Below are 19,642 nucleotides of genomic sequence, written 5' to 3'. Positions count from 1 at the left end.
CGTTAGGCCGTTTTTTTTCAAATTATGTGATTTTCGCATTTTTGCAGAATCTGTTAGTTGAAATCACGAAGAAGACTCTCCGTGTTTGAGATGACATTAATGGTATATCTAAAAGCGTATATTTTGAAGTTGAAATCGCCTTGTTTTGTCTGTGTGTATTTTCATACTGGCTTTTGTTATTGCCCCGCCCTCCAAGGACACGTGGCTAATTATTCATGCAGTGCTCTGGCCGGCTATAGAGATGATCTAAGTGATGATGAAAGCAGCATAATAAGACTAAATAATACCCTAATCTACAACTGAGCGAAGATGAAGAAGAGGAAGAATGTATCAGATAGGCGTCAGACAAGTTGGACCGTAAGAAATCAGAGGCTATCTCGATAGTAACATTTGACGGGGATAAAGGCAGAGAAATGGGTCAAATCTGTAACCGTGACTATAGTGAAGGGGTAAGGCGGATGCCATCAAGATTTGACGCAACTCGATCAGAGGATCAGAGGATCGAATCTGCCTTTTGCCACACTCTCTCTACTCCCTTTTCCCATCACATATCAGATCAGAAAGGCATTTATTTTCAAAAAGAATTGAGAAAATATTAGAAAGGTGGAAATAAAGCATCTAACATGTGTTTATTAATAAGTGTTTCTCGGTTAGAGAGTGTGGCAATAGGCGGATTCAAACCTCTGATCGATTTGCGTCAAAACTTAATGACATGTGCCTTACCCCTAAACTATAGCCACGGTTACGGACTTTACCCATTTCTCTATCTTTATCCCCTTCAAACAGACGCACAGTACATCCACTAAGAAGACCCCGGCAAACAGAAAGTGTGCCCGAATGACTTATTTCATTGGAGGCAACAAGATTTGCAAGAATACTTTTCTGTTTCTTATGAGGTGTTCCATAAACACCAAAGTTTGTCGTTTTGTGTTCATTCTAAGAACACACACACATTATCTCATGTTTAGACCTTCCCATACCTACCTATTGTTCTTAACTGTCGTTTTAATTGTAATCGTTAGCATCGTATCACTTGCCAAAAAAAAACATTACTATAATGGGCTTTTAGATGGTAATGTTAGCATTTGCTACCCTTTATTATTAATAGTATGCCGCCCGATTTTTCCCGTTGCATCAGTCGTTACTAGCAACCATGCAGCTTTACAGGGGGTATGGCTTATCTAAATGAGATGTAAATGAGCCCTATTGTCACTCCCAGCAGGTGAGAACAGGTGAGAACTGCAAAACTTTAGAGGCTGTTTTCTCTCGTTTAAACTTTTCTAAATTCCTACATTCAGATGGCCACAACTTCTCCAAATATTACCAGATTTCCATGTGTTACACATCGTTGGAAAGCTTGGAGACTACACTTTCAGAATCTGTGAATAACTCAAAATGTCCACAACCGACTTGTGTCCCTACTTTCCGTGACTGGTCACAATTGTTTCTGAACAAGCAGTGTTTAAAGTGCCTTTGAAAAGGAAGAAGTCAGATAAAGTTCATGGTTTTAGACAAATAAAAAATGAGATCTTGAAGATGTGGTTGATCCGATTGTTTCAGAGAGTTATCCGACTCAAGCATTACGTTGTTACAACGCAATTACGATGCAGATGACAATAAACTGTTCCTCAAAACAACAAAGAACAAGAGAGGGGTGTTTGTCAATGAGTATTTCCCAGATGTAGGACAGTTTTTGGAATAAACTAAGAATTTCATGGCTGAAGGCTGTTTTTCTAACAAGGAGGTGTACAGGTTAAAGACTCTATCACAACATTTTATTTACTAAGAGTTTTTGTCCAGTTTCTTATTAAGTTGACCAGATTGTAAAAGGAAGACCTTTAAAAATAAGATTTAAAAAAAAAATATTTTTGTTTATGCTCCAACGTCAGTAATGGAAAGACTGGTGTTTTAGATGCACTTAGTATCACGTTAAATAGATGCAGTACTGAAGAACATTTCATTTTAGGAGGAGATTTTAATTGTACAGAAAATAATATTGACAAAAATCACATGAGCCCCATATGCCTTCACTTGACCGTCTCATTAAGATTATTAATGTGAATGATTTATGTGAGGTTTGGAGGCATGTTCATGATGGACAGAGACAGTATGGACTCATGCTCATGACAATGTTCTGTCTCTTGCTAGATTAGACCAGTTTTAAGTTTTTAAACAACATTTGGGTATTTTGAAAGTTGTGCCATCTCACTGGTCAGTTTTCCTGATCATTATATGGGTTAAATTATAATCTAATTAAACCACATAGTGCATACTGGCACTTGAGTTTAAAAAATACTTGAGTTTAAAAAATACTTTAAAAAACCCTAAAGATTCATTTCAAGACTTACAGAAATGGTGGGATTTTGGAAAGGTCCAAATAAAACATTTTTGCCAACAGCACACCCGCAATGTCACCAAAGAGTTAAATAGTTCTATGAAGGCCTTGGAGGCAGAGATAATTCAATTACAGAGTTTAGCTGATTCGACAAGTAATCAAAGTTCCACAGAGATGATCTCAAATAAGAAAATCCAGCTAGCAGATCTACTGGGGTTGAAAACGCAAGGAGCTTTTGTTTCGTTCTCTTTTTTTAAGTATTGAACAGATGGATGCACCATCTAAATATTTTTTTAGACTTGAAAAAAAAAAAAATGGGCAAAAACATTTTTGCACGCATTGTGCTCTGAGGCAGGAGTGATTTTATCTTGTCATAAAGAAATATGAACAGGAGCTTGCGGTTTTTATGAAAACTTAAAAAAGAATGAGTTGGGATCAGGATGGGATTGAGAGTGTTTTTTTTTTTAAATGTTTGACTTAAGTGTTGAAGGGTGCCAATGCAGAGCTCGCGGGTGCTTTAAGCTTGGGGGATTTGCACAAGGCCCTTCAAGGCATGGATTCTGGGGAAGTGCCAGGAATTGACCATGTTGAATTTTACAATTTTTTTTGGACCAAGGTCGGGGAGGACCTTTTGTGGGTGCTTGATGACAGTTTGGGGCTCAGGCAGGTTGCCAGTGAGTAGCCATAAAGCGGTCATCACTCTCCTCCCCCCAAAAGGAGATCTTTTAGAAATTAAGAAATGGCGTCTTGTTTTGCTCCTTTGCTCGAATTATAAATTGTTATCGAAGGTTTTAGCTAATAGGTTAGTTAAAGTAATTGATCAGGTGGTGCATGCAGATCAGACTTATTGTGTCCCAGGTAGGTCCGTTTTTTGACAGTTATCCTTATTCAGGATATTTTTGATGTCCCCAAGTTGCTCAACATTGATATTGGGCTTATCTCACTAGATAAGGAAAAGGTGTTTGATAGGTTTGACCACTCTTATTTGTGGAGTACTTTAGAAGCCTTTGCTTTCTATCAGGATTTTATTGAAAAAGTGAAATTGCTCTATGGTGATGCTGAGAGTGTTCTCAAGAAAAACGGTGGCTTCTGCACTTCTTTTAAAGTCTGTAGAGGTATTAGACAGGGCTGTTCTTTTGTCTGGAATGTTATATGCACTTGCTATTGAACCTTTGTTGCAACAGTTAAAAAAAAATCTTTGTGGTTTGAATCTACCTATTTGTAAAAACCTATTGCCGATATGGTTGTGCACATCAAATGACGTGCAGTTTCTAAGGAAATTTTTAGAAGATTTTTAAGGTTTATGATCAGGAAAAGGGAATTGGAACAAGGTTTCAGAATCAAAAGCATTGATCGATTTTTGTTTTTGTAAGTCTAACAAAGGATCTGGTAAAGGTCCCATGGCATGACATTTTTATTTTATGAGGTTTTTCAACATTAATATGAGTTCCCCTGGCCTGAATATGGTCAGAAATGTTGATTGGTGTAAACTGAGTTTTAGCTGTCTTTCTCTGCCTTTGGGAAAATGAGAGCCCAGAAGAGCTGATCTTGAATTCTCCTGTTATGACGTCATCAGGAAATGTTTCCTCCCCTTCCTCTGCTTTGCCCGCCCAGAGAATTAGTAGAGAATGAATTCAGTTTATCAGTCTCGATGTCAGCTCAGGCTTTACCATATGGATTCAACAGCACCACCACAAACAGTGAGTAACAGTGTTCATTAATGCCTGATCTGGGATCTGAGTTCTGATGTGTAGATAATCATTGAAGTTCATACAGAACATGAGTTTCTTTCTAAATCGTTTAATACTGTCAGTCCCGCCGCTGGCCGTCTTGATGCATCAGTGAATCAAGCCAGTGACTAACACGATCAACTTCGTCATTTCTGTTAGCGGCATTAAACAAATCTGTTATTTAAATGATTAAACTACAGAGAGCGATCAAAGAACTCTTTATAATGTTCGGATCGGTCAATCACACGTATATCTGCAGTGCACACTTGCCCAAACTGCCGTTATAACGAATGACGCTACTAGTAATTTTGCACAACAGAAGCTTTTACTGTATCATGTCGATGTCGTGTTTGTTGTTAGTTGTGGTGAAAGCATTTTGTGAGAGAAATAATGTTGCAAAGTTCACTCGTGTTTATTCAGAGCTCTCAGATACAAAGAAAATAAACTCACACTCACAGCGCTCTCAACAACTCGGTACAATAACACTTCCTCAGCCATCTTTCCACAACTCTGTCTCTCTCTGGACTGGCAGTGCTGCAGCTGCTGCTTGCGCCTGACTAAACCACGCCCTCTCTGCCACATAATCTCATTTCAAATCAAAGATGTCAGCCAATCACAACAGTGTCCATTTTCACTGAAGTCTCACAGCAGACACGCCCCTTGAAACAGAGCATTCCAGCCAGAGGGCTAATATCAGTATAGAAAAAAAATGCCTTTTATTTCTAAATTATGACTTTTTTTATGTAAAAACCATACTAACAATATAAGTATCATTTCAAATAAAATGGTGTGGTAATGGATCATTGTGCTCTGTTATTAAGAGGATTTATTTTTTACACATTTGGTGTAGTTTATCTATTTGTTTTAATGATTTCTTTAGTACTTATGTAATATAAGGTAAATTTGTAATTTGTTGAAACAAGTATACAATATTGTGATTTATAGTAATAAAAGGCATTTAAAAATCTCTCTTTCTCTCTCTCACTCTCTCTTTGAAATATGATGTTTCAAGTCAAAAGTGAATTATAATATTTTAATAGTAATTAATAATAATAATAATAATAATAATAATAATAATAATAATAATAATAAGGATTATTACTATTTATTTAGCAATGCAGCAATTGTATAGCAACACCCTGGTAACCACCCAAAACCGTGAAGCTGGAAATTTGCTGTGAATTTGAGTTTCAATTACTCTCATATCTGATATGTCACCTGAAAAATAAAAATGTTTTTTTTGTTTATCTTATTATTTGTTTTTGTTGTTAATAGACTATTTTATTTATTTATTTGCAAAAGGAAATGGCTAAAGTTCATTTTAAGACCATTTAGATGCTTGTATTGTGTGATATTATTAAGTACTATATAAGTACTTTCTTCCCAAATGTCAGTACAATGTTATAAGTTGAAATATGTATGTTTTCTGCAGTGAAATATTACACTTTTTTGTGTGACATTCACCCTCAGAGTAATTGGGAATAATACTGTGTGTTGTTCCTATAATATTACAAGAGGTATTATGGTAATGAACATGTTCCACACTTTGCCCAGTCAGCAGAACTGATAAATCAAAATGTCTTCTGATATGACTTAATACAAACCCTCTATCTGAAAACTTGATGTTATGTTGTATAATATAGATGTATATATATGTGTGTGTGTGTGTGCGTGTGTCCATTCTTCACATCCATTCTCTTCCATGCACACCATCACCCAATCATTGGCTCGTTCTTCTCTCTACCCGCCCCCTGTTGCTATGGAGACTCAGGAAGTCTTCCAGGTGCCTCGGTGGTTGTGAAATACAGCAATTTCTCCTGGCTCTATCTGTTCTCACTCACATCTTCATGTTTCTTTCACGTCTTTATGTCTCCTCTCTCCCAGTCTCTTCATCCTCTTCTCCTGCTCACTGTCATTTTATTTATCCTGCTTATCTTATTTTCCATTTCCATTTCTCATTATGTCTTTCCTTGTACATTCCTCCTCTATCTTTATATCTGTATCTTGATTTTCTGTCCCCCTCCTTTTTTTGCATTATCTTTTTCCTCCTCTGTTTTTCTTTACACACAGAGCAGTGAATGTCTTGTTTTCCTCCTCCACAACCTCCAGAGTTCTACATACAAGTTTTTATTTATTTATGAATTCTCTCTGGTTAGACACTGATCCCTCCACTTAGGGCACTGTTTGTGTATATGGTGTAAATATGCATCATCTTGAATTTGATTCAAGTATTCAATTCAAGAGGTGTAAACAGGGTCAAAAGCATATAAACTGAAAAACACACTCTTAAGAGCACATCATAAACATTGGAAACATTCTATACTGCCGACGAAAAGTGAAATCATTAATATTTTTGAAAGAATCTCTTATGCTCTCTAAGGCTGCATTCATTTGATCAAAATAGCTGTTTTCTATATTGTAAAATGCAATTTATTTCTGTGATGACAAAGCTACATTTTCCGCATCATTAGTCCAGTCTTCAGTGTTACATGATCCTTCAGAAATAATTATAATATGCTAATCTGCTGGTCAAAGAAAATGTCTTCTTTTTTTTGGTGTTTGTTGGTTTAACTTAAAAAAGTAAGTAACCTGGTTGCCTTAAAATTTTGAGTTTATTGAAATAAAAAAATGTAGTTGATACAATGAAGGAAATTTGTTTAATAAATAGAAACTCAAAATATTTTTGTATCTGAACCACATAAAAAATTTGATAAATCATGAAAACAGCACTATTTGGCATATTTCACTGTGTCATCAGAAATGAAACACACAATTACCCAATATGCTTACAAAATATTTTAATAATATTTTAATAAATGTTGTCGAATCTCAAAAAATGTTCATTGTATTAACTCAAAATTTTAATTCCAATGAAAATCAAAATTTTAAGGCAACCAGGTAACTTTTTTGCTATATATATATATATATATATATATATATATATATATATATATATATATATATATATATATATATATATATATATATATATATGCTGCATAACAGAAATAATGTTTTTTCAGGATGAATAGACAGTTCAGCAGCATTTATTTGAACTATAAATGTATGATTTTAATGACCTTTTACAAATTAAAACATATAAATGTATTGCATTTTTAATGAATAAACATATTTATTTATATATTAAAAAGTACATACCCTAATAATATGTCACAGTTTCCACAGAATTAAGCAGAATTTCTTTAAAATAGATAAATCAATAAATCACAATGATTGCTACATTTTAATGTAAATTATAAACAAGATCTGCGGACTCTCTTAAAATGGCATAGACATACATGCTGCTGCTCTATTGTTGATAGTGAGTGACTATCTATAATCTGCAAAAAGCACAAATATTGTGATATTGTCATTATTATAGGTTCAGGGTCTTGGGAAAACAAAAGTCCAAGATGTTGGACATCTGTGTAATATGATCTGTTTTAAGTCTTCAATTCTTCATGCCATCTGGCCCAGATCCTCACAACCCTATCAGTGTGCACCAATGACCCCACATATATAAACACAGAGGTTAGCTGCCTGTGTGTTCCTTGTGCGCCCTCATTTACAGATTCAAACTCAGATTTCAATTACTCACTGCCATGGATTGAAGCATTAAAGCATGACCGAGAGGTTTTTGGGGGAGATATTGCAACAAGACTAGCAGTGAGAACGAGTTAGAAACACTGCACATCTGGTGTGTTCTGGCTGCACAGTCTGACCTTGTTGTACCTGGAGAACATACATTCTGACAGGCCTCGTGGGAGAGAGACATTAAAAGCCTATTAGAAAGATAGCAAAGAGCAACAGAGCCTCCAAACTCTATTTCGTGTGGCTTTTTTCCTTTTGTCAAATTTGTTTTTCTAATTCTAATGTTTCAAAAGTACTAAAGCCTAACACAGCATATTACTTGGGTAATTTTAAATCAGACATCTTAACCTTCGGTTCAATAAGTGTGCAAATAATTCCACCCTATTCAGTTAGTCAGTTGTCTGACTAATTATTTCTGTGATACTGACCAGTGACTCGTGTTCAATTCAGTCGGATTCACCAATTGGTCTACTGACTCATTAAACCCGTCCTTCGTCGTATGAGATTACAAACTGTTAACGTCTAAAGCTGAATATTACTACGTAGATGTCTTTAGATCAGGAATATTATCAAACATGTGAAGTTTTAAAGGTCCTGTTCTTCGTGTGTTTTCGAAGCTTTGATTATGTTTACAGTGTGCAATATAACATGAGTTCATGTTTCGCGTGTAAAAAAAACAGTATTTTTCACACACTTGACTTATCTGTACAGCGCGGTTTCCTCTGTCCTAAAAACGGCCTGATGATTTCCTTGTTCTATGAAGTCCCTCCTTCAGAAACACGTAACGAGTTCTGATTGGGCCAGCGCTTCCCGTGTTGTGATTGGACAGCAGCTTAGCGCACTTTGCCCGGAAAGGTCCCGCCTCTTACCATAACGGGGAGATGCAAGCCCTGAATGCGCGCTCTTCTCCACGTGGGAGAGCAACAAGACCACGCCCCCTATTTTGCGTGTTCTTGTTGGCGGAGGGTTAGTTAACAAACGGTTCTAGTGACGTCATTACATCCCTGCACTTCCTGCTGGAGTCCAAACCGGCCGTTCTCTGTAGGCTTTAAAAGGGAACTTCTGTTAAATAAAATACCTTGCTTGGCATTGAACTTTGAGGTTTATAATTTTACAGGTATTATTTATGCTCTAACAGCAACATTAAACACTAACTAAAGTTTGAAAGATGGACCTTTAAAGTATGAAGTATAACGTATATTTATATAATTATATTTAAAGTGTAAAATTGCAGAGAAAATTCAAAACATTTCACTTCCTGTTGGGTTTTCCGATTCTGCTCCTAGGAACTTTTTTGTAGGTATTGGGCTGTTACATGTGTGTACCGAATTTGATACTTGTACGTGAAACGTAGAGCAAATTTAATTAATAAAAGGTGCTCGGGCTCTAATTACAAAAAGTGTTTATGAAAGAAATTGCCTACCCTGACTTTAACTTTGATACGGAGCTCCGCACATGACATGCAGAACAAAATTTGGGTTAAATTTAGGCTAAATCGTGCACACAATCTACTATTTTGTTCCCTCGATTTATAAATCATGCGCACGTTTTACTATTTAGTTCCCTTGATTTATAAATAGTGTGTGAGTTTTACTAATTCGTTCCCTTGATATGCTTAATCATGCACATAATTTATAAATCGAGGAAACGAAATAGTAAAATGTGCGCACGATTTACCTTTTTTTCTTGCATGTACGGGGCTCCGTACTTTGGAACAGTTGTTCATGTTCATTTTTGCATGTAGTCAATAGACATTTTAAAGGTTCTAAATCTAAAGACTTAACAAAACTTTTTAAAAGAAGTTTCTATAAATAATTTATCTATAAATTCTCAAATAAGACTTCAAAAAAGTGTTAATTGATGCATTACAATTGAACTAAACCCATTTTCTCATAATATGTACTTTACAAAAAACTAGACCAAAACTAAAACAATTCAGATGAAAAAATTATGACTAAAACTAAACAGACTTATAGTTAAAAGACTATAAATCAAAATTTGCTGTCAAAATTAACACTGTTGCAAAGATTCTATTCTCAGGAAAACAAGAGGGCTCAGGAAAGGTCTGGATTTGGAACAGAATTTGAAATTATTCAATTTCATTTCAGTTTCTTTAAACTCGTAATCTCTGCCTAATCTTTTTGTTCTTTGTAATATGGCCAGCAATTTGGTTCCCACAACAGCTACTGCTAAACTTTACTCAATCTCTCAGTTCTTGTAAATATTTCTTGCTAATGAGCAAACCCCACTGGGAGTTTCCAGTTAGAGCTCTTAATATTTGCATGGGAGCAGCTCATGACAAATCTTCCAGCTTCTGTTGATGGTTTCCAGTAGTTGTTTTCAATTCTTAGAACTGAGATTTACATTTGTTTGTGAGATACTTAGAAATAATCTGCAGCTGTTTGTACTTCAAATCCCCAAAAGGCAAAAATGTGGAAAGGGACGAAAAGTAAAGCGAACAAAAAGATTGGGTTTTACGGAAACATAACTTGGGATTTGTTTCTTTCACTGAAAAGTTCTTTAGGGAACCATTAATGGTTCATCTACGGCATTACTTTAATAAAACACTTAAGTGTAGTAAGTTGCATTTCATTTTTGTGAATCTTTTTAAACTGTCAGTGAATTGTTTCCAAACACTATGAAATCGTTGCATCAAGAAAAATGTATCCATTTGACATTTTTCATAAAGTTTATGTATCTAAATAGTGTTTTTTTGTACTATGGACCATGTTATTGTGAGTTGGTGTCTATTATAATCTAGTTTGTCATTGACATGTTGTGTTACTTGTGTCTTCCCACAGATGCAGATTCTTGACAAGTTCCCAATCGAGGGAGGGCAGAAAGATCCCAAAAAACGGATTATCCCTTTTCTTCCAGGTGATTTTAGGAGGAATTTGTCCTCTCCAACCTCTCCTCTGAACACACACAAATACACAGACCTGCAAATACATGGTGTCAGCAGATCTGTCCACAATAAGTCATGGTTATGCTGGGACAGGGTCGTGCTTCCGTTCTTGACTTACACACACACACACGCAGGAAACAGGCACACGAGTCATTGAGATGAGCTGCACCGTGCCCTGAGAACAAGAGCCATCAATAAGGAGAAAATGAGAAGACCGCGACGGAGACACAGAGAGATCGAGACACGTTTTCTTGGCTTGCTGACGCGGCTACACTATTCCCTGGAAATGTATTGTCTCCCAGCAGTCCCCCTGATTCTCTCTGTTTGTTCTCACAACCTTCATTATTAACACACTAACTCACATTATCACTGGCTCCGTTGGATTATTTACAGGAATGCAATGTAATTGGTTGGATTACTATAATATTAAGTAGATTATGAAACCATTTACAACCGTTGTAAGGGAATATTAGGGTGTCAAGTGTCAAACCATTAAATCTATACACTGTCTCCTTTTAATTCCAGTCTGATTATTGGAATCCACTGAGACCGTTAAGAGGGACATATCAGATTTTATCTATACTGATTTCATACATGCACTATGAATAATTTTGTATTGATTTCTTTTGTTGAAAGGCGTATTGATATAATAATGTATACACAGATCAGGCATAACTTTATGACAACCTTCCTAATATTGTGTTGGTCCCCCTTTTGCTGCCAAAACAGCCCTGAGATGTTAGCAGCAGATCCTTTAAGTCCTGTAAGTTGCAAGGTGGGGCCTCCATGGATCGGACTTGTTTGTTCAGCACATCTCACAGATGCTCCATTGGATTGAGATCTGGGGAATTTAGAGGCCAAGTCAACGCCTCAAACTCATTGTTGTGCTCCTCAAACCATTCCTGAACCGTTTTGAACCACATATTATCCTGCTGAAAAAGTACCCGGCCATCCATGGGATTCATCAGACCAGGCCACCTTCTTCCATTGCTCCGTGGTCCAGTTTTGATGCACATGTGCCCACTGTTGGTGCTTTAGGCAGTGGACAGGGGTCAGCATGGGCACCCTGACTTGTCTGCGACTATGCAGCCCCATACGCAACAAACTGCGAAGCACTGTGTATTCTGACACCTTTCAATCAGAACCAGCATTAACTTCTTAAACAAATTGAGCTACAGTAGCTTGTCTGTTTGATCGGACCACACAAGCCAGTCATCGCTCCCCACGTGCATCAATGAGCCTTGGCCGCCCATGACCCTGTCACCGGTTCACCGCTGTTCCTTCCTCGGACAACTTTGGATAGATACTGACCACTTCAGAGCAGGAACACCCCACAAGAGCTGCAGTTTTGGAAACAGAGTCTTTGTCAAACTCCCTCAAATTGCTTGCCCATTTTTTTCTGCTTCTGCTTCATCAACTTTGAGGTCAAAATGTTCACTTGCTGCTTAATATATCCCACCCACTAACAGGTGCCGTGATGAAAAGATAATCAGTGTTATTCTCTTCACCTGTCATTGTTCATAATGTTATGCCTGATCAGTGAATATCAAGCCTTCTATAATCTTGTATACTTATATATTTGCAATATTTTCCTCAATACTTTAGGTCCATTTTCCTTGAAGATAATGGTTTATACCTTAAAAAACTTACAGCAACTTTTAGATGTCCTCCAATTTAGACATCGACTAAAAGCCACACCATGTCTGTTTTGAATTCATTAGGTTTTTATCGACGGCAGTTTTTTTTTTTTTGAAGAGGCAGGAGCAAATACAGTAATAATATGAGAATGAACAAATGAACGTGAATCTATAGTTGGTTTATAAACGTTTCTCAAGGATTTCTTTCTGCACAATGCAGTATCTCTCAGTTTTTACTTGAGCGTAGACAGCTTGAGACAGAAGAGCATGACAGCTGGAGTTTGGTGCTACGTGGTGATCTTATCTCCTCCAAACGTCTGAATCTGATTAAGATGTTCCAGATCTCACGAAGAGCACATGGCGTCTCTCTTCAGTAGCTGCTCATGTTTCTGAACACAGTCTTGTGGGTTATTATAAAATGCACTGGATTTAGCTTACAACGGTGACCAGGGCTCAACAATGAAGATTTTTTTCCAATTGGACCAGTACTTCAGATTTGTATTTGCCCTGACAACATTTTCACTGGCTTTTTTTATATGTGTTTATTTGCATGTATATCCTTTCATATCGTATTTTATGTTAAATTGAACTTTCTTATTTTTCTCATTTTCATATTATATTTTCAAAAAGCAGAAATGTTACTTTGTGACAGAGCACAATGATTTATGGAAAGCAATGGAATACAATGCAACAGATTTGTGTACAATTTTACAATTCAACAAATCCTCAGCTATTTCTGGAAGCTAGATCATTTGACCTTGGTGGCATATGTACACATTTTTATCTATCACAGAAGACATTAAAACATGATAAAACGGTCACTCTTACTGTTGAGCCCTCATTCGCCTTTTTTATTATGCTTACATTATTTTGTGAACCACATTTGATTTTACCCTTTTCTTTTAAAGGCAAAATCCTATTCCGACGAAGTCATGTGAGAGACGTGGCCATGAAAAGACTACGCTTTATTGACGACTATTGCAGAGTAAGTCTTTTACCTTCCTTCCTTCCTTCCTTCCTTTTTGTCTGTACTTTTGTGTTTTGTCCTCTTTTATTTTCTTATCCAACATGTGTAGGCTGTATTACTTTATTTATAAAACCATGAAAGTGTGAGAGATTCTTTATAGGCCTTTTCCTTTGACAAATCACTATGTGTGTCATATGTTGTCAGGGGGAAGTGTTGCTCATTCGCATACGTGTGTGTGTGTGTGTGTTCAGCACATGATGTTGAGAACATCATTAAGAGTGTGGTTATGGCAGAGATGTAAACTCAAGTCTGCGACTTGGACTCGAGTCGCATTTTTTAAGCAAAAAAAAAGACTTGCGACTTGACTTTGACTCGCGAACAACTGACTTGAGACTTCGCCTCATTCGCCTCAAGGAACGGAAAAAATGCACGAAACACCACCTTTTACTATTCAATCATTCACAAATATGTGCTGCAGCAGCGACTATTACAAAACATTGCTAAACACACCATGCCAGCGAGCACGTGACACATCTGAAGGAACGCAAATGCATCAATCATTAGAAAACTGCTGTTAAATAAATTAGCAACAAATAGTAACAATATAGTCAAGCCTTACCCTACAAAACATTTTCATTTTATTTGAAAAGCAATCAATTGATCCGAAGGGAAGCTGCAGTGTTGCATAGCAGCGTCGGCTTATTTGTGGTCAATTTTCACGAAGTACACATCTCCATGTCCTAGATCAAAATACACAGCCCCCCCCAAATAGTGGTGGTTCTAAATAGTATAATTTTGTACAATGTTTGAAAGTAATAGTAATGATTTAATTAGTATTTTGTGTGTTTTATTAGGTAATTTTAAACTAAAAGTAATCTGTTTTGATAGTTCAATACACAGTTAATTATAACAACTAGACAAAAAAATATGGCTAAAAATAGAAGGCCTAATTTGAGACTTGACTTGTACCCTAAAGACTTGTGACTTGACTTGGACCTCAGAGACTTGTGACTTGACTAAGACCTCAAAGAATTTAGACTTGACTTAGACCTCAGAGACTTGAGACTTGACTTAGACCTCAGAGACTTGTGACTTGACTTGGACCTCAGAGACTTGAGACTTGACTTGGACCTCAGAGACTTGAGACTTGACTTAGACCTCAGAGACTTATGACTTGACTTGGACCTCAGAGACTTGAGACTTGACTTAGACCTCAGAGACTTGAGACTTGACTTATACCTCAGAGGCTTGAGACTTGACTTGGACCTCAGAGACTTGAGACTTGACTTAGACCTCAGAGACTTGAGACTTGACTTATACCTCAGAGACTTGAGACTTGACTTGGACCTCAGAGACTTGAGACTTGACTTGGACCTCAGAGACTTGTGACTTGACTTGGACCTCAGAGACTTGAGACTCGACTTAGACCTCAAAGACTTGTGACTTGACTTAGACCTCAGAGACTTGTGACTTGACTTAGACCTCAAAGACTTTAGACTTGACTTGGACCTTATAGACTTGAGACTCGACTTAGACCTCAAAGAATTTAGACTTCACTAAGACCTCAGAGACTTGAGACTTGACTTTGATGTGGACCTCATAGACTTGAGACTCGACTTGGACCTCAGAGACTTGTGACTTGACTTAGACCTCAAAGAATTTAGACTTGACTTAGACCTCAAAGACTTTAGACTTGACTTTGATGTGGACCTCAAAGAATTTAGACTTGACTTAGACCTCAGAGACTTGTGACTTGACTTGGACCTCAGAGACTTGTGACTTGACTTGGACCTCAGAGACTTGTGACTTGACTTGGACCTCAGAGACTTGAGACTTGACTTAGACCCCAAAGACTTTAGACTTGACTTAGACCTCAGAGACTTGAGACTTGACTTTGACGTGGACCTCAGAGACTTGTGATTTGACTTTGACCTCAGAGACTTGAGACTTGACTTAGACCTCAGAGACTTGAGACTTGACTTTGACGTGGACCTCATAGACTTGAGACTCGACTTAGACCTCAGAGACTTGAGACTTGACTTGGACTTGGACCTCAAAGACTTGAGACTTGACTTGATTTGGACCACAGGGACTTGAACATGTCTGGGTTATCGTATTAGTGGTCCTCAGGGTTCAGTATTAAACCCGTTTTTTTTTTTTTTTGTTCTGTGCTGATATTCAAAGATATTCAAGTAAATAATTTTAAAAGGATAAATACTGTTATCTAAAGTAAAATAATGTTATTAATGATAAAGAATGTATTTTAGGGTGGTCAATTTTGTAATTAATCTATTTTACTTTTCTTTTAAAAGCAGTTAGAACGGCTTACTAAACACTGATCAACTTAAACATATATAAAAAAAATGTTGTATTGAAACTATTATATATACTGTTTTGTTTTGACTACTTCTAATGGGTTTCAAGCCTTAAATAGCAAATAGCAGATAATTGTCAATAGCATTGTCCACAAATTTCACCTTAAGCAGTGTTGCTGTGTTTCATGCATGTTTACCACATCAGGATTTGAGGGAATTTGCCTCATTATCAGACAATATATGCCATCTTTTTGAAATATGATTACGCTAATGTGCTGAACAACAAATTTATAAATGAAACCCAGTCTGTTAAAGTCTTTGACACACCCTTCACATTCGATTACACAAATATATATAATACACCTAACAGACACTTGCACTTATTGGTGTTCACTGTCATGTTTACTTTGCTTTGCCAATAGCTATAGTTTACAGAATAACACCCTTAAAATTAGTTTGAGTGATTTTAACGACTTGTTTCTTCCTCCTCTCTATTTCTCAATCTCTCTTTATCTTTTTCCCTTCAAGTGTCTTGTCTACTTTCTTTTCCTTCCCCCTCCTTCCTGATGGAATAGAGCCCACTTTTTTAAACAATCCACGCACACACACTGTTGATGTAAACACACACACACACAGGCACACGCACAGGCACATGCACACGCACGCACACGCGCGCGCGCACACGCACGCATGCACGCACGCACACACACACACACATTCACACACACACACACACTCACACTTATGTGGAGAGCAGCTGTTAAACTGAGCTGAGTGAGATAGGCAGCATTATGGGATGTCTTGGAAAGACTGCTGTTGTGGTAACAATCTCCATGACATCCACACTAAGAACATTAAAAAAGACACTTCTAAAAATGGTTTAGAACATACAGTTAATATTAAAGGGAAAGTTCACTTTAAAATGAAAATTCTGTCATCCTTTATTCACCCTCAAGTTGTTTCAAACCTGTATGAATTTCTTTCTTCAGCTGAACACAAGGGAAGATTTTTTGAAGAATGTCAGTAACCAAACTGTTAACTGGAGCCATTGACTTCCATAGTAGGAAAAAAAAAAACGATGGAAGTCAATGGCTCCAGTTAACTGTTTCCTTCAGATGCCCATATATAATGTCAAATTTCTGATTATTCACATATAAATATTTGATTAGAAATTCCCCTAAATAAAGACAACACAAAGACTTTGTTAATGAAGACAAAAAAATGAAAAAATAATTTTGAATTAAATTTTTGATTAAAGGACTAAATCGACAGCCCTAGTTTAACATTTATTTAAATCAGCCTTCAATTATGTGACAGTTGCTTATATAACAAAAAGATAACTAACTTCCTCCAGATTTCCTCTATCTTTCCAGTGTAGAACATCCTTCCGAGAGAGAGAGAGAGAGAGAGAGAGAGAGAGAGAGAGAGAGAGAGAGAGAGAGAGAGAGAGAGAGAGAGAGAGAGAGAGAGAGAGAGAGAGAGAGAGAGAGAGAGAGAGAGAGAGAGAGAGAGAGAGAGAGAGAGAGGGGGATGTGTCTTTGAAGGGCTTAAACGAAGGATGTTTACCAGCTTTTTCCTGAAAGCCTTAATTAGATCTCCATTTAATTGCATTGTGTTCTTCAAAGATAAATAAATAACAGCATTTACTCCAGGGATTCTTCAGAGGACTTGTCTCTCTTGCGCTTTCCTTTTTATTTTTTCCTCTGTTCTTTCGCTAATTTTCAAATCATGTTTGAGAGCTTTGAAAGCAGTTGGAACACAGAATGAATTTGTTAGACAAATGTTTATGTGGTTTGTCGAAAGAAAAATGGCATTAGAATCCCATTTAAGTATTTAAAGCTAAAATAAAGTACATTTTTTTTTGTGTTATTTTAGTAAAAGAAAATCGGACTCCTTAAGGTATATTGTGTGTGTGTGTGTGGGTGAATGTGTGCGTGTGTGTGTGTACAGGTCTATGTATAATCTTAAAAATGACCTAAAAACACCTTGTCTGTGGTGATGTTTTCATTTCCTGAATGAAAAAGACCTTTTCGTCATCTTGGACATCTGACCCTTAAAGGGTTAGTTCACTCAAAAATGTATTTATGTCATTAATGACTCACCCTACTCCACACCTGTAAGACTTCAGGACACAGATATTTTATATTTAGTCCGAGAGCTTTTCTGTTCCTTCATGAAAGTGTGCACACTATACTGTCCATGACCAGAAAGGGAATAAAAACATCATCACAGTAGTCCATATGAGACATCAGTTAGTTCATTAGAATCTCTTGAAGCATCGAAAATACATTTTGGTCCAAAAATAACAAAAACTACGACTTTATTCAGCATTGTCTTCTCTTCCTAGTTTGTTTTCAATCCTCAAATAAAGATTCAAACGGTCATGAATCAGTGTATTGTGATCGTGTCACGTGATTTCAGCAGTTTGACACGTGATCCGAATCATGAATCAATTAGCTGATTCATGACCAAAATGTATTTTCGATGCTTCAAGAGATTCTAATGAACTAACTGATGTCTCATATGGACTACTGTGATGATGTTTTTATTCCTTTCTGGACATGGACAGTATAGTGTGCATACACTTAGATACACTGTCACACTAAATATAAAATATCTTAAACTGTGTCTGAATATGAACGGAGGTCTTACGGGTGAGGAACGACATTAGGGTGAGGAGTTAATGACATCAATTTCATTTTTGGGTGAACTATCCCTTTAAGGAGATTTTCATATAATGAAGGAAATAACATTTGGTTTAGCGTGGAATCATTAGTCCGCTGTGTTTCTGTGTGGTTGTCATGATGTTTTGATCTGATTGTCCGGTTTCATGTCCTGTCTGTCTTGTCAGGCGCTGGTCCGGCTTCCTCCCCAGATCTCGCAGAGTGAGGAAGTTCTCCGCTTCTTCGAGACCAAACCAGATGATATCAACCCTCCTGTAGAGTGAGTGTCACACAGACCTCCACAAGCCAATGTCTGCACATTCTCCCACTAAGGCCCTGTTTACACCTGGTTTTAAAGTGTTATTTCACCCAAAAAGGAAAGTTACCACATGATTTACTCACCCTCAAGCCATTCTAGATGTATATGACATCTTCTTTCAGATGAATACAATCGGAGTTATATTAAAAAATGTCCTCGCTAATCTAAGCATTATGGGAGTCCAAAAATTAAAATACAAAAAAGTGCACCTATCTATTATAAAAGTATTATTATCTAACTAATAACTCCACACATCTCTGGGTCTTTTGCATGCAAAGCAATGCGTTATAAAAATATTCATTATAAAAATATCCATATATAAAAGTTTATAAAGTCAAATAACTATCTTCCGCCAGACCGCCTTCTGTATTTAACTTACGCAGAAAGTGTGACGTTCAAAATGCTTATGCTACATCTGACGTCACATATCGTGCGTCAGTTACATTTTTTACATAAGTTGACTATGGAACGCAGTCTACAGGAAGCTAGATATTTTACTTTATGTTTTAAATATGAATCGCTTCGCTTCAGAAGGCCTTTATAAACCCCCGGAAGAATGTCATATACACCTAGGATGACTTAAGAGTGAGTAAATCATGGGGTAATTTTCATTGTTGGATGAACTATCCCTTTAAGATGCATTTTGGTTGATCAGACCACAAATGGATGACGCTAAATATAAGTGTAAACGGGGGCTAAAAAGGTTTGAGTTTGTCCACTTTCAACCACTTCAAAAGGTAGTGTAAAACACATTTGACCAGATTGTGTTCCTATTATAGACCCTTATGTGGTCAAATGCATTGAACAGCCTCTAAAGATCGCCTGCTCTCTGTCTACTGACCTAACACGTAAACATTATGGGAAATGAGCTAGCCAGACGGGAGCTGAGGACTGTCATCTGAAGACCCAAGTTTAGTTTGAAGACGAAAAACACACCAAGAACAATGTTCTCTCTCCATTTCTGATTTCCAACACACACTCACAGCGTTTGGCGCGGTCTTGCGTCTGTCAGAGCAGAAACAAAAGATGATGAAATATGTATGGTAGGGGTTGAACGACTTCCATTTTTTTTAAAGTCGACATTTATGTGATGAAACTCGAGTCGACGTCGACTAGTCGCTGAAGTACCCCTTTAATAAACAAATAACCATGAGCCTCGAGCTGAGACTCGATCTCAGGT

The 19,642-nt window shown here is 36.9% G+C and overlaps 1 protein-coding gene across 7 annotated transcripts in view; it reads left to right on the top strand.

Moving 5' to 3' along the window:
- sh3pxd2aa (SH3 and PX domains 2Aa) overlaps window positions 1–19,642 on the top strand; it is a 157,590-nt gene that overhangs the window by 46,594 nt on the left and 91,354 nt on the right. For all 7 annotated transcript variants that reach the window (XM_067441011.1, XM_067441013.1, XM_067441014.1 and 4 more), the window contains exons 3-5: window positions 10,458–10,533; window positions 13,107–13,183; window positions 18,332–18,423. In XM_067441011.1, the coding sequence (XP_067297112.1) occupies window positions 10,458–10,533; window positions 13,107–13,183; window positions 18,332–18,423 (245 nt within the window). The remainder of the gene's footprint in view (window positions 1–10,457; window positions 10,534–13,106; window positions 13,184–18,331; window positions 18,424–19,642) is intronic.

Source organism: Pseudorasbora parva, chromosome 4, assembly GCF_024679245.1.
Source record: "Pseudorasbora parva isolate DD20220531a chromosome 4, ASM2467924v1, whole genome shotgun sequence".
Taxonomy (NCBI): Eukaryota; Metazoa; Chordata; class Actinopteri; order Cypriniformes; family Gobionidae; genus Pseudorasbora; species Pseudorasbora parva.
This window is presented reverse-complemented; position numbering and strand designations above follow the sequence as displayed.